This window comes from Teleopsis dalmanni, chromosome X, assembly GCF_002237135.1.
Source record: "Teleopsis dalmanni isolate 2A chromosome X, ASM223713v2, whole genome shotgun sequence".
NCBI classification, from domain to species: Eukaryota; Metazoa; Arthropoda; class Insecta; order Diptera; family Diopsidae; genus Teleopsis; species Teleopsis dalmanni.
The window spans coordinates 82,007,339-82,020,090 of NC_051848.1; the positions used below are offsets into that span (position 1 = coordinate 82,007,339).

Sequence of the window (12,752 nt, forward strand, 5' to 3'; positions counted from 1 at the left end):
AAATTTTTCTGTTTTGATAGATAAGAACAAAAATTTTTTATTATTAATTAATTTACTGTTTTTATATTGTAGTTAGTGTCTTAGATTTTTCTATTAAATAATTTATGACTAGAAGATAAGATCGTCGAATTCTTATTAAAAACTTTAAGTGCGCATAATTTATTTGCTTTCATGTAGTACGATTGGATATAACCCAGTCAATCAAATTATTTGGATGGCACATTTTTTTGATTAGAAATTTTAAGTTTTCTGAAAAATATTTTATCTGCTGTTTCTTCCAGTTACTTTCAGCTTATATCCGAATAACACAACTTTCTGTACATGAAATTGATATGAAAATGATCTATTGTTCTTCTTTTCTGATCCCTACAACCCAAATTATTTTCGCCGAATATATATGAATCATTTTGTATACAAATATAAACAGGAAGAACATTTCACGTACCTTGAGGTATTATATTCAGTAATCAAGTAAGAACAGTAGTAAGAACAACAATGCTATTGAGATATGTGTTCATGACAAGAGACATAACGTTCTGTTTCCATTTAGACTTAGATAAAGAGTACTCTAACGGTGATGTATTGCACGATTTAGGAAGTCACAACACAGCTGCATTTATGGGCATAATGTTGTCATCAACCATTTGCTTCAATAACACATTGAGTCCTCCTAGTATAAAATATAGTATAGGAAAAGTGATGTGCTGAATAGTTTTTATTCTACACAATATAAAATAATATAAAATTTTATTAAACCAATAAGTATTGTTGCTTCCATCGCTGTATAGTTTTCTGTGACAAAACTATACTGTACAGTATACAACTATACAACAATATATTTATATTAAATATTTAACTGCTCAATATTATTATTAGTCTATCCACATATGCTTTCCAGATACCCCTATTACGTGCTAATGCTCTAAGTTTGCTGAATCAATTTTTCATTCCTATCCGAAGCAGCTCTTCAATCATTTGAAAGTCAAATACAGTGGCTGATGAGACCAAAGAATCCTTTTTCGGTGGTACGTTTGCTACCTTACATAAAAGTTGTTAGATCCCTTGTCTCAGAACCTGCACCAATCTTCAAGTGGCAATTGGTATTTCCCCCAAGAAGCAGATGTTGTGAAACAGTTATACCGCTGAACACTCAGTCGCCATTGTCTCATATGTTTAAAATAGGGAACACCAAGAGAAGGTTGAGGATGATATTTGTGTAGAGAGTATATAGAACCCCAACTGCTAGATATACAAGATAACAAAGTAATAAAAGATTCATAAAAAGGTAAAATAGTATAAAGATTTTTAATATATATATTTTATACCAATATGTACGTACCAATATGTACGAAATAGTTTTTGCTTAATTTCAATTTTTAGTATTTGTCTCTATAATGAAAGCATGCAAGGTATGTGGATATAATACGCCACTAATATACGCGGGTTAGCATTTACTTTACTTGAAATTATAGATACTAACGAACCGTCAAAGATGCACTATAACATATTTTATACTAAACATAAGTTTAAAATTTTCATTTATATGACACTTTATAACTAATATAATATATTATAAAAATATTACGAACGATTTAAGCTTATTAATATTTGTATATATCACAAGAAATTATTACTAATAAGAAGGCTTAACGTTTAATAAGAATTTTGGACTCTGATTCATACGAAATATGTATACTTTTTCATAACTCATTCATAACAATGACTCTGGCATTTATGACTTATTGAATTAGTAATTAATATCTTTTATGCCCTCAACTGTAGTAACAATGACTTACATATGTTGTTGCCGGTCTTATAACTGTCATCGTTCTGAGGTTCCGAAGTTCGGTATGAATATCATGGTAAAGCTCACCAAAGCCTACAGCAATTGATAATTGATTGAATTTGTGGTTTGAATTTCGTTTTATTTGTAATTACAACTTTTTATATTATAATAAATAAATAATATTTGTACTTTGACTTCTAAATAGCAAAATATAATAATAAATGATAAAAAATGACGCAAGTGTTCGTTGCTCTTCAATCATTTTTAACACTCCTATCGACTGTAATAACATTCTTGTGATGCATTCGTATTCAAATTTCACAATGGAAAATGAACTTTGAAGTTATTTTGGAGCGATATTTTGTTCTGAATTAAAAACAGCTTGACATTGTATTAAAATATACACTTCAAGATTAAAAAGCAATTGCATTATTCAACAAATTTTTTATTCATAGCAACAGTTTTGGTTAAAAATAAACTTGACCTAAAATTGAAAGTATGCATAAATGGTTCTGGTGCCTCCTAAAATTTTCTGGGATTCAGTGAAAAATTAAAAAAATAAATAAATATACTTACATTATTAATTTCAAGTTATTTAATATAATTTATATAGAATATATTAAGTTCTTAATGTTTATATATTATGTAGAGAATATCTATTAATAAACAGCTCTGCTCCACAGCGCTTCAACACAGGCTTGTCTAATTCGGTTGGATTCATCATACACAGTGCTTTTCTTTAATGGGGACACATGAATATTGGTACCAGCATAATTAACTGAATGGTGATTGTAATTGAAATGCTAAAAATATAATAGTTTAAAAAAAAAACCTGATAAATTATTATAATTAAGAAATTATTGTAATAATTGTATACTATTATAATAAATATATATATATATTCCTTTATAATATAAAGGAATATATATATTTTTATATATTATATTCCTATTAAATGTCCTTTTAAAGGAATATATAGGACATTCAATTTTTTTTATTATTAGCGACCAATTGTGGTAGAAAGTTTTTATGTTAACAGGTAAAAAGATTAATAAATAAATTTCGAAAGACAAACTATAGGAAAATCTAATTTTTTAATGTTAAAATAAGAATTCTTCCTCTATTATTCTTACCCGTTTCATAAATTGCGTTGAAAAATGCTATTATTGCTAATAACGAGTGCTAATAACGACTTACGGACTGTTACTCCACAATAGATAGTACTTTTGTACTAGATATACTTTTGAAATATTTCCTTTCACATAAACAAAAATTGAAAATTGTGAAAAATCTTCAAGATTTATGTGAGAGAAACCAAACGATAGTATGGAATGAATATCAGGTGTCCAATGAGTTCGAGTCTAATAGGGGCATAATTCAAGATTGCTTTTTCAGTGTCCAATGAGTTCGAGTCTAATAGGGGCATAATGCAAGATTGCTTTTTCAGTCCTCCTCTATTAGCAACATATAACAAGAACATATCATCCATACTCGCATCACTTACAATGTGATTTTATTTATAAAAGTTCAAAAACTACTATCTTTGAACATTTGAACATATTTAATGATATGTACCTATACAAGTAAATTTGAAGTTTGCTGAAAAACACCCGAAAAAAAGAAAGTAATGATTTTTAAAGAAAGCGGGGCTAGAAATGCAAGAAAGTATGTGTTTAGCTTAATGCTGGGGAAGTAAGAATAGTCAGAGAGTTTAACTACCAATATCAAACTTAAATTTTCGAAAGAATGTTTAAAGTTAATGATTTCACTTGGAAATAGCTTTTTTTGAAAAAAATATGTTTAACGCAGATCTAAGGATATCGAGTTCAATGTTGCTAAACAATTACTTCGTTTTTATATAGCCTACCAATAAACCTACAAAATTACGCAAATTATTTGAAACTTGGTCTGCTAATGATGTCAATTTAAGCCGATTTCGCTATACTGTCACTAAATAAGTCATTGAAACCAATATCGCTAACATTGTGCTAATATCCAGTGTGTTTGCATCTGCTGTTTTGTGATTATACTTTTGAATGCTCTGCACAGGCACAAAGTCGTCATTGTGTAAAAACTTTTTGTGAAAAATTGACGATTACGATTTGTGATTCCCAAAATTAAAATTACAGTCTTAAAATAAAATTTCCTAAAGAAGTCAAATATCCGCATCTCAATCAGCTTATGAAAAATGAGTGGAGGGTTGTGTACGTAGCCGGCTAATTCTATTGTACTATTGTAGTGATTGTACTGAACTGCACTGAAGTCGGCAACATAAATTTAGTTTAATTGATTAAGTTTTTCATTTTACACTAAATGCGCACATATCAGATGGTTTATATTTTTTTTTATGATGAATATAGATTTTAATAAAATATTTTGATTATTGTATAATTATCGTTGTTGAATACTAATATCCATTGAAACCAAAATTATAACTACGAGCATTGTGCACAGCTTTATAGGCCCTCAACCCTTTTGTGGAATAAACTGGGCCAGTACAAAACATATTATCAAGGAAAGGGAAAACCAAATGCAGCTGGAGTACTGGGTAAGCTTTCCAGGAATCAGACAAAGCAAAGCACTGGTAACACCGTATTCCTACAAAGACATTCTTAAATTCTCAAAATGTAATTTAAGGTTGATAACGGGTTTCATTACAGATCATTATGGTCTGAAATATCATCTTCATAAACCACAATTATCTGCTAACACCGAATGCAGATTATGCCTCGAAGATGAGGAAACGACCATGCACATTCTTTGTGACTGTCCAGCTGTAATAACGCACAGAAGAAACCTCTTTCATATGGAATTTCTGTCACCAGAGCAGTTTAAGAGCTCTTCTCCAGATTCAGTTCTAGATTTTGTTCACAAAGCTTTAAAGAGCTTTGTGTAATCAATAGTGAAATTGGTACAATAGGACTCTTTTGGGCGCAGTACCGGCTGTTGGGCAATTTTCATGACTACTTTTATAATAAAATAATAATTGTGCACAGCTTTATGTTTTAGGTTAGCATACTAAATGTTCAGGTTAGCAATCTTAGCATACTCTGCGGTTTATTTTTTCAAAGTTTTAACAACATCACTTAAGTGGTAAGGCCTTTTTTTCAGAACGTTGATTATGAAAAAAATTAATTATAAAATAATAGAATTTTAGGTTTTGAAATTTTATCGATAAATAATTAAATTGGTTCAAGCTAGGTAGAATTCAATACATGGTTTTCTTTAACTGATATATCAACTGAATAACTTTTAATTAAAATATATATTTTGAAATCATAAAATCCTAACTAATACACATCAACTAAATTTTTTCCTACGTCAGAGGCCTAAAATCGATGATAAGCTAAAATAAATAAAAAACGTATTTACTTTTTGCTCTTGAATATTATTTTTTATTTTTTATTTTGTATAATGTTTATTGTTTATAGTTTTTTTTAATAATATCAACGATAAAATCAATTAAAATTCTTATGAAAACTAATTTCAGCCAGCAGTGAGGAACAAAGCCGTATCGTAATAAATGCGCTGAAATCACGTCCAAATCGTTGATAATCTTCATAATTATTTCGTCAAATTTTTTATTTAAGTATAAATTTGAAGTACTCGTGTAGAGAAAACTGATTGCAGTTATTCAAAATATACAACCAAATACTCGTATGTTAAGACAGCTTCAAGTGCTTCAGTAAATGTACTGAGACATTTCTACCAAGACTTGGCTAAGCAACTCCATTCAGGCATCCAATAAACAGCTATCTTTTGACAATAATTAACAAATAATATTTCGTTTCGTTTTAAATTTATAAAAATAAATAATTTATTTAGTTTAATTATGTATATTTCAGGTAATATAATAAATTCGTTATATACGAGTATGTGTTTGTATATACATATTGTATACGTAATTTAAAGACTTGATATTAGGTATGTAATTTACAGTTTTCCACCAAATTTCGAACCACCTGCGCGCCCCAAACATGTCAAAATCCCTTCACGAGCACATTGACCAGTTATTAGATGGAACACTTCACCAGATGGACAGTTTTCAGTTGTGTACTCATATGCTTTTACTTCTGCGTTCCACCAACATTTATAGTATTTATTGCAGTTATCAGAATCGGGGAAGGCACCTTCAACTAAGCAATTATAATCGCGTTGCAATTCATGCACTAAATTTACTTCCGTGTTTCCTGCGTCACATCCCGTATAAGCAGATTCACAAAAACCTTCTACTGGATTATAGTTCTGGCCAGCTGGACAAGTAAATTCATATGCTGTGTATGTGTTGTTGATATATGCGCAATATATAAATTTATTGCAGGACCCGTTCTGAGGGAAAAAACCTTCGGTTGGACAGTTCAGTGGCTTAGGAGTAGTTGACCCTGATGGATCAGTAACTGTGGTTTCTGTAGGTGTTGCTGGATCAACTGTAGTTTCTGTGGGTTTAGGATCTGGAGTTGTTTTCGGATCTGCTGTTGTCTCTGTTTCTTCTGTTGTTTCTTCAGTTGTTTTTTCTGTTGTTTCTTCAGTTGTTTCTTCTGTTGTTTCTTCAGTTGTTTCGTCTGTTGTTTCTTTTGTTGTTTCTTCTGTTGGTCCTTCTGTTGTTTTTTCTGTTGGTGTTTCTGTTGTTTCTTCTGTTGGTTTTTCTGTTGTTTCTTCTGTTGGTTTTTCTGTTGTTTCTTCTGTTGTTTCTTCTGTTGTTTGTTCTGTTGTTTCTTCTGTTGTTTCTGGTTTTTCTGTCGTTTCTGGTTTTTCAGTTGTTTCTGGTTCTGTTGTTTCTGGATCTTCTGTTGTTTCTGGTTCTGTTGTAGTCGGTTTTTCTGTTGTTTCTGGTTCCTCAGTCGTATCTGGCTCTTCTGTTGTTTCTATATCTTCTGTTGTTCCTGGCTCTTCTGTTGTTTCTGGTTCTTCAGTGGTGTCCGGTTTCTCAGTAGTATCTGGTTTTTCGGTTGTTTCTGGTTTTTCTGTTGTTTCTGGTTCTTCAGTTGTTTCTGGCTCCTCAGTAGTATCTGGTTTCTCAGTGGTATCCGGTTTCTCAGTAGTATCTGGTTCTTCTGTTGTTTCTGGTTCTTCAGTTGTTTCTGGCTCCTCAGTAGTATCTGGTTTCTCAGTGGTATCTGGTTCTTCGGTAGTTTCTGGGTCTTCTGTTGTTTCTGGATCTTCTGTTGTTTCTGGATCTTCAGTTGTTTCTGGATCTTCAGTTGTTTCTGGTTGCTCAGTTGTTTCTGGTTCCTCTGTAGTTTCTGGTTTTTCTGTTGTTTCTGGTTCCTCTGTCGTTTCAGGGTTTTCGGTTGTATCCTCAGGCCCCTCAGTTGTATCAGGAGCTGCAGTTGTATCTACTGGAGTAGATTCATCAAATTTACCTGTAGTACCAGTTGCAGGTTTTGATGTTGTTGTTGGCACAGTTGGATTTTCAATATCACTAGGCGTTGTTGTTGGTATAGTAGGATTTTCAATATCTGAACCATCTGAAGCTGCGTGTAAGTTATTCTCAGATTTGTTACCATAATTTTTCACTGGTACACAGTAGCCAATCTGTGAATTGAAAACTTGTCCCTGACGACATGTTAAATATTTAATTGTCAAACCACCGGCTTTATTTTGATAGCAACCGTAAAATTCTGGTGTATTATCGATCAATGGAAAGAAACCGGCTGTCTTACATGTATCATCGATTAAAGCGCGACCAGATACAGTTACGGCAACTGCACACAGTAATAATATCACTAATCGTTGCATTTTAAAATTTTTTTTTGTGTTCACGTATTCGTTGTATCGTTTTTTCTTTTTAAATAAATTTCGTTTAGACAAGATCCGAACTTGTCGAAGTATTAAGCAAACTAATTGGTGAAACTTTTAAATCAATTCTTTTATACGAGTTTTCCTAATATCGCCATAATGAGGCTCTGATTTTTAGTAATTAAGAGATAACTAATATGTTTTCACCTTGTTTTGTTTTTGCTTTCAATTGTTTTATCAGGCTACAGTTTGACAAGTCAGTAGCTTCTTATCGGAATAGAATTAAACAAAATTATTGGTGAAATGTGCTATATTCGTTTCTTCAAGAAATCAAAACAGTCGCATACAACTTTTGATTGTGACTAATTAACTGATAAAACATACATTTTTCGGGCATTGTTATCAGTTGAGGTTTGACAGCGGTCTGTTCTGTTATCGATTGAGAAAGCGAATGTATTACATATCCGCAAAGAATAACGCGCGGTTCTCGATCTATGGGGCTTTATCCGTGTGAGCAATAAATTAATATTTCCGGTTACACTTGTAATATGTGCAAAAATTATAACTCGGTTAATTTTATGAGAAATGTGCGCAACAGATTCAGTATTACCAATATTTCATTTAACCATAACATTAAATTTTATAATTATTTAATATTTCATAAGGATTTTTTTTTCGAATAGACGTGAACTACAACAACAAAAATTCTTATTTACATTATTTTTATTAATTGAATTTTTGGCCGACCATTCAGCTGTTTCGAGTATTGCCAAATACCCATTATCAGTGGTCTTGGAAATAATTCTTGAATTTAATTTTTCGTTAACTTTTTGAGACTTCAGGTACCAAGGGTTGAACTCTACCCTCCCAAATTTGAAGCTAAGAGTTAGCATATCTAGTATAAACGATCTTTGGATTTAATTGTGTAGAAGCGGATTAGCTGATTGAGAAGTATCGCTCTCACAAACATATGCACGTGTTTACGTTACGTGTATACCTTGGCTAATCGAGACTTAACTTAAAGTCATCAGTCAAATATATCAAAATGTCTAAATGAAATGTCTTTCTTTAACGAAAATGCAACATTATGCTCTAGATATGAACTATGCATAGTTAAAGATGGCATATCACAGCAGTTCCTGAAATTCAAAAACACGATCAATTTTTATTAAAAAGTGCTAGTAAAGGAACTGCATTTATAATATACATATGTTAAAATTTAAATAAGAGAATAAAGATAAATTAGGAAACGAGTCAAGCTGGCAGTAGAGTTGATATTTTTATTGTTTTATATGACTGTGACATCTTAAATATATACGGAAACACGTAAATAAAGTAAATGGAGTGAATATATTTCATTCGATCTTAACGAAGAGTTGTGAAGCAATCATTATCTTTGAGATGGCTACTATTGAGTTGTACACGTAATAGTAAGACCTGAGGGATATATTAGAAAATGAATTAAATCTTAATCAAAAGTTAACTCTGCATGAAACTTAAGATTTTTATTTTGATGAAGAAGACTATTAACATTTTTTTATTAAATTGATTTTTAACGTCCGTTTTAACAAAAGAAAGTAAATTCTTAATATAATATAAACTATTGTGTTCAACAGATAGGTTTTTATCGGACAATGAGAATCACAACAAAAATTTTTAATTATTTTGTAATCAATTGAATTATTGCCAACCATACAGCTGTGGTGTTTTAATTATTTCTCATATTTAATTATTCGTAAATAATTTTTTGAGGCTACAGTGTACCAAGGGTTCAACTCTACCCTCCAAAATTTGAAGTTCAGAGCATTTGAAGCCCACAGTCGTACTTAACTTGTATGTTTGAACTTGGAAATTGGTTAATTTTCTGTGAAAGTTCGTTAGAGTACCACTTCAGCATTTAAAAACGTTATTCGAAACAATAATTGTAGGTCCAACATATACTGGCATATGCGCGTTAAAAAATATGTATCTTACTTATCATGTTACTATATCATGTTTGTTTAAACTAAACTTCTCTCTATTTATAATCATCGGTTTTAGTTGCTCAATTCAATTGAACATTATTCGATTTTTAAAATAAGTTTATATTGCAATAATAAGACAATTATAAAAAGTTTGAAAATTTATGAAATAGGTTTGTTTCTCTCCAAGTCCTTTTAGATAATTTGCGAGTATTTAAATTCAGAAACGAACAAATGGTAATGTAAATATATCTGCATTTCATAAATGGATGTGGTACTAAAAATCCCATTATGTGAAAGCGACTTGCTTTAAACTCCCCTATAAAGAGGGGTCCATTTTATAAAGACATCCCTCTAATTGCTTAATAGATGTGTGACGTGACTTATTCACAATTTATTGAAATATTAAAATCAAAATTTATATGAAGACGAATATGAGGACGAGTACAAGAACTTCATCTCTAAATCATCTGATTTACAGAGATCGAAACAGATGGCGAGGTACTTAATTATCTTATAACAACGCAGAATACTGGTTAAACCTTTTCTAATGGAAACGAAGTAGTTACATTTGTTTAATTAAACCAAAAGTGCACGTTTAATTTTTCACGTTTTATATATAAGATAAAATTGTTTTAAATATAAAAAACTTCAAAAATTTTATATTTAATTGTTTCCTCCTCAAAAATTATATTTGCAATTCGTGTTCGAGATTTGTTATTTGTGATTTGTGATTTGTGGTCTGCAAATAAACATACGAAAACTAGTTAGATAGATTTTCTAATTTCCACATTTAAAATTAGAGTACATTCAATACGTAGAACTTCTTACTTCTTACCTAGTCAAAATGCTCCGTTGATTAATAAAGATTCATCAGGGTTAGTTTGATCATACATAGATATTAGTACATACGCGTGGGTGGTCGGTCACACGTTCGATTCTGTTTTGAAAATATCCAAACCATTATATTTGGGAATAAAAGAAAATCAAAACTACAAAACTTCAACTTACCATCATCTGGAATTATCGATATCGGCTGTTATAAGCTTCCATGTAAGATCCTTTAATGTTCGTCAATTAAATAAACCATATGGATTTTGATAATAACTCACAAAACTGAAAAACATATTTAATTCAAAATAATAAAATATCTAATATAAGAACAACTATATAACACAATAAACACCACTTTTTTTATTTTTGTATTAATATTTCATTAAAATTGTAATGTAAATGATCATTTTGTCAGGAATTACCTACGATACGTTAGAAGCAACTACCATAATGTCATGAAGAAGTCATTCATTTCGCCAGTTCACAGCTCACAGTTCACTTGAGAATTTTATTAACGTAAACCTTGTAACGGCTAAGCTCGTCATTTCTGTGCAGCACGGATAGTTCCTTTTAACATCATCGTTTAAATATGAGTGTTTATTTTTTATCAAATCCAATATGATTATAAGTCCGAGTCTAGTAAAGTTATTTTCTATTTAGGTATAGCATTACAATTTATATCATTTCGATTTCGTTGAGATGTCTCCATTATCTCCATTCGAGTGAGGCGACTCTGGAAAGAGAGTTAAGTAATAGAGTATGTTCTTAATATATTGGTATATACGAATATGTGGGGGTACATATGGGTGATGTGTTACAATTTGTGTGATATGTACCGATATAACAATTATTATGGATGTAATTTTGTTACATTGTAATTTTTTAATGTAGTTTTAGAATGTTTATGTTAAATATATCATAAATTCGCTAAGATTCCAATAACTATAAATGTTATGTAAATATTTTCTAGCTTATTTATGTAAAAATCACATTCCAAATATGCAATGGTTTTTTAAATGAATAAATCCTTAAAATCTCAATTAATCTAAAATATTATAAAAGCAATATCCAAAAGTATACTACGTATAACACAATTAAACGCCGTCTAAAAACACACTTAACGCTATTACAATTGAAATTTAGATGAAAGTTGAATACTTTTTTTTGGATTTGTTGTTATGAGATCCATTTCTCTTAAGATGGATAACAAAAATTCATCTCACCTAACATGTAACCCATGTAATCCTCTCTGATAATAAAATTCAGGTGGAGTGGTTAGAGAAACAGAATAATTTCCGGCTTCTTCAGAAGTGGTAATTCGACAAGTCAGGTAACTTAGATGGATTTAGTTTAGTCATTGAACATTGAATAATACTAGAAGTAAAAGAATTCATCAATTAATATACGCTGTACATTAGAACAGAGCTTACCATAATGTCCATAGACATTATTATTCATTAGCTTGTAGTGTCCACACAGCTCGTGGTGTATATATTTTAAGTAATGTTCACAATTTTGTACATTTACACTATTAATTTTGAAACATTATGTAGAAAACAAAAAATAAATATAAAATACAATAGAAAAGTGTTTGGGATATTGATTTTTTTAAATTTTCAAAGCTCACTATATCAAAATATTTAAATGTAAAAAATTTAACTGAACCTTAAATATGGGAGGAAAACGTGTCTAAAAAGGAGCTCAAATGGGAGATTTTAATGCCCAAACAGGATCGACAAATGCTTTGTTTAACTTTTTGCCTCACTGAAAGGAGATCTTAAAGAAGTGTTTAAGATAAATCGTGATATAGCTGGTAAGAAAGACTTCAGTAGAGTACCTGTTGAAAATTAAAACAGATGCATTGTAACTTATGCCGATCAGATGACAGTATGGAAAAGATACTTCATAAGAACACAGGGTTTAGACAATGCAACCATAATAGATCTATAAAATGTAATCCACCCAGTACTGAAGAAATATACGAGGCAATTCTATCTCTAAAATCAGGCAAAGCAGCGGGAAACGACAACTTGCCTGTAGAAGTATTTAAAGCAATACCGGAAACAATGTCTATAAAGTTACATCTCCAGTTTGTCGAGGTATGGAATGTATTCCAAAGGAATGGAAAGTGACTATCATAATCAAGATCCCTAGTAAAGGAGACAGGAAAAAATGCTTTAATTGGGTAGGTATATCTTTGCTGCCAACAATAAACAAAATATTCACGAAAATTATTTTAAACCACATCATTGAGCTACTTATGTTAATAATCTACTCCGGCAGAATCAGAAACTGTTTCGCTCTGGTCTTTCATGCATAGATCACATAAACACTATAAAAATACTTATTGAACAGTCGGCTAAACTCAGCACCAACCTATATCTCACCTTCGTCGATTTGAAAAAGCATTCGATGCGTTAAAACGCGAATAC

General features: G+C 30.7%; 1 protein-coding gene and 1 long non-coding RNA gene across 5 annotated transcripts; both read right to left on the minus strand.

Annotated features, from left to right (window-relative positions):
• Positions 1–5,205: 5,205 nt before the first annotated feature.
• Positions 5,206–7,609, minus strand: LOC119688608 (cell surface glycoprotein 1-like). The gene has a single exon (XM_038103281.1). It carries the CDS (start codon positions 7,523–7,525, stop codon positions 5,720–5,722), a length of 1,806 nt encoding a protein of 601 aa, XP_037959209.1. The 5' UTR covers positions 7,526–7,609; the 3' UTR covers positions 5,206–5,719.
• A 2,442-nt stretch (positions 7,610–10,051) lies between these two features.
• On the minus strand, positions 10,052–11,867 carry LOC119689544. 4 transcript variants are annotated; one of them, XR_005253445.1, is made up of 6 exons: positions 11,751–11,867; positions 11,544–11,694; positions 10,767–11,053; positions 10,498–10,602; positions 10,325–10,426; positions 10,052–10,228 (listed from the first exon to the last, which is right to left on the minus strand). It is a non-coding gene; the product is annotated as an uncharacterized LOC119689544 (long non-coding RNA). The 4 variants fall into 4 exon arrangements; XR_005253446.1 differs by having other exon boundaries at positions 10,747–11,053; XR_005253444.1 differs by having other exon boundaries at positions 10,743–11,053.
• Between the last annotated feature and the right edge of the window lie 885 nt (positions 11,868–12,752).

What these genes read in the sequence shown, in the direction of transcription:
- LOC119688608 (XM_038103281.1), bottom strand. Translation starts at nt 7,525, where the DNA reads ATGCAACGATTAGTGATATTATTACTGTGTGCAGTTGCCGTAACTGTA.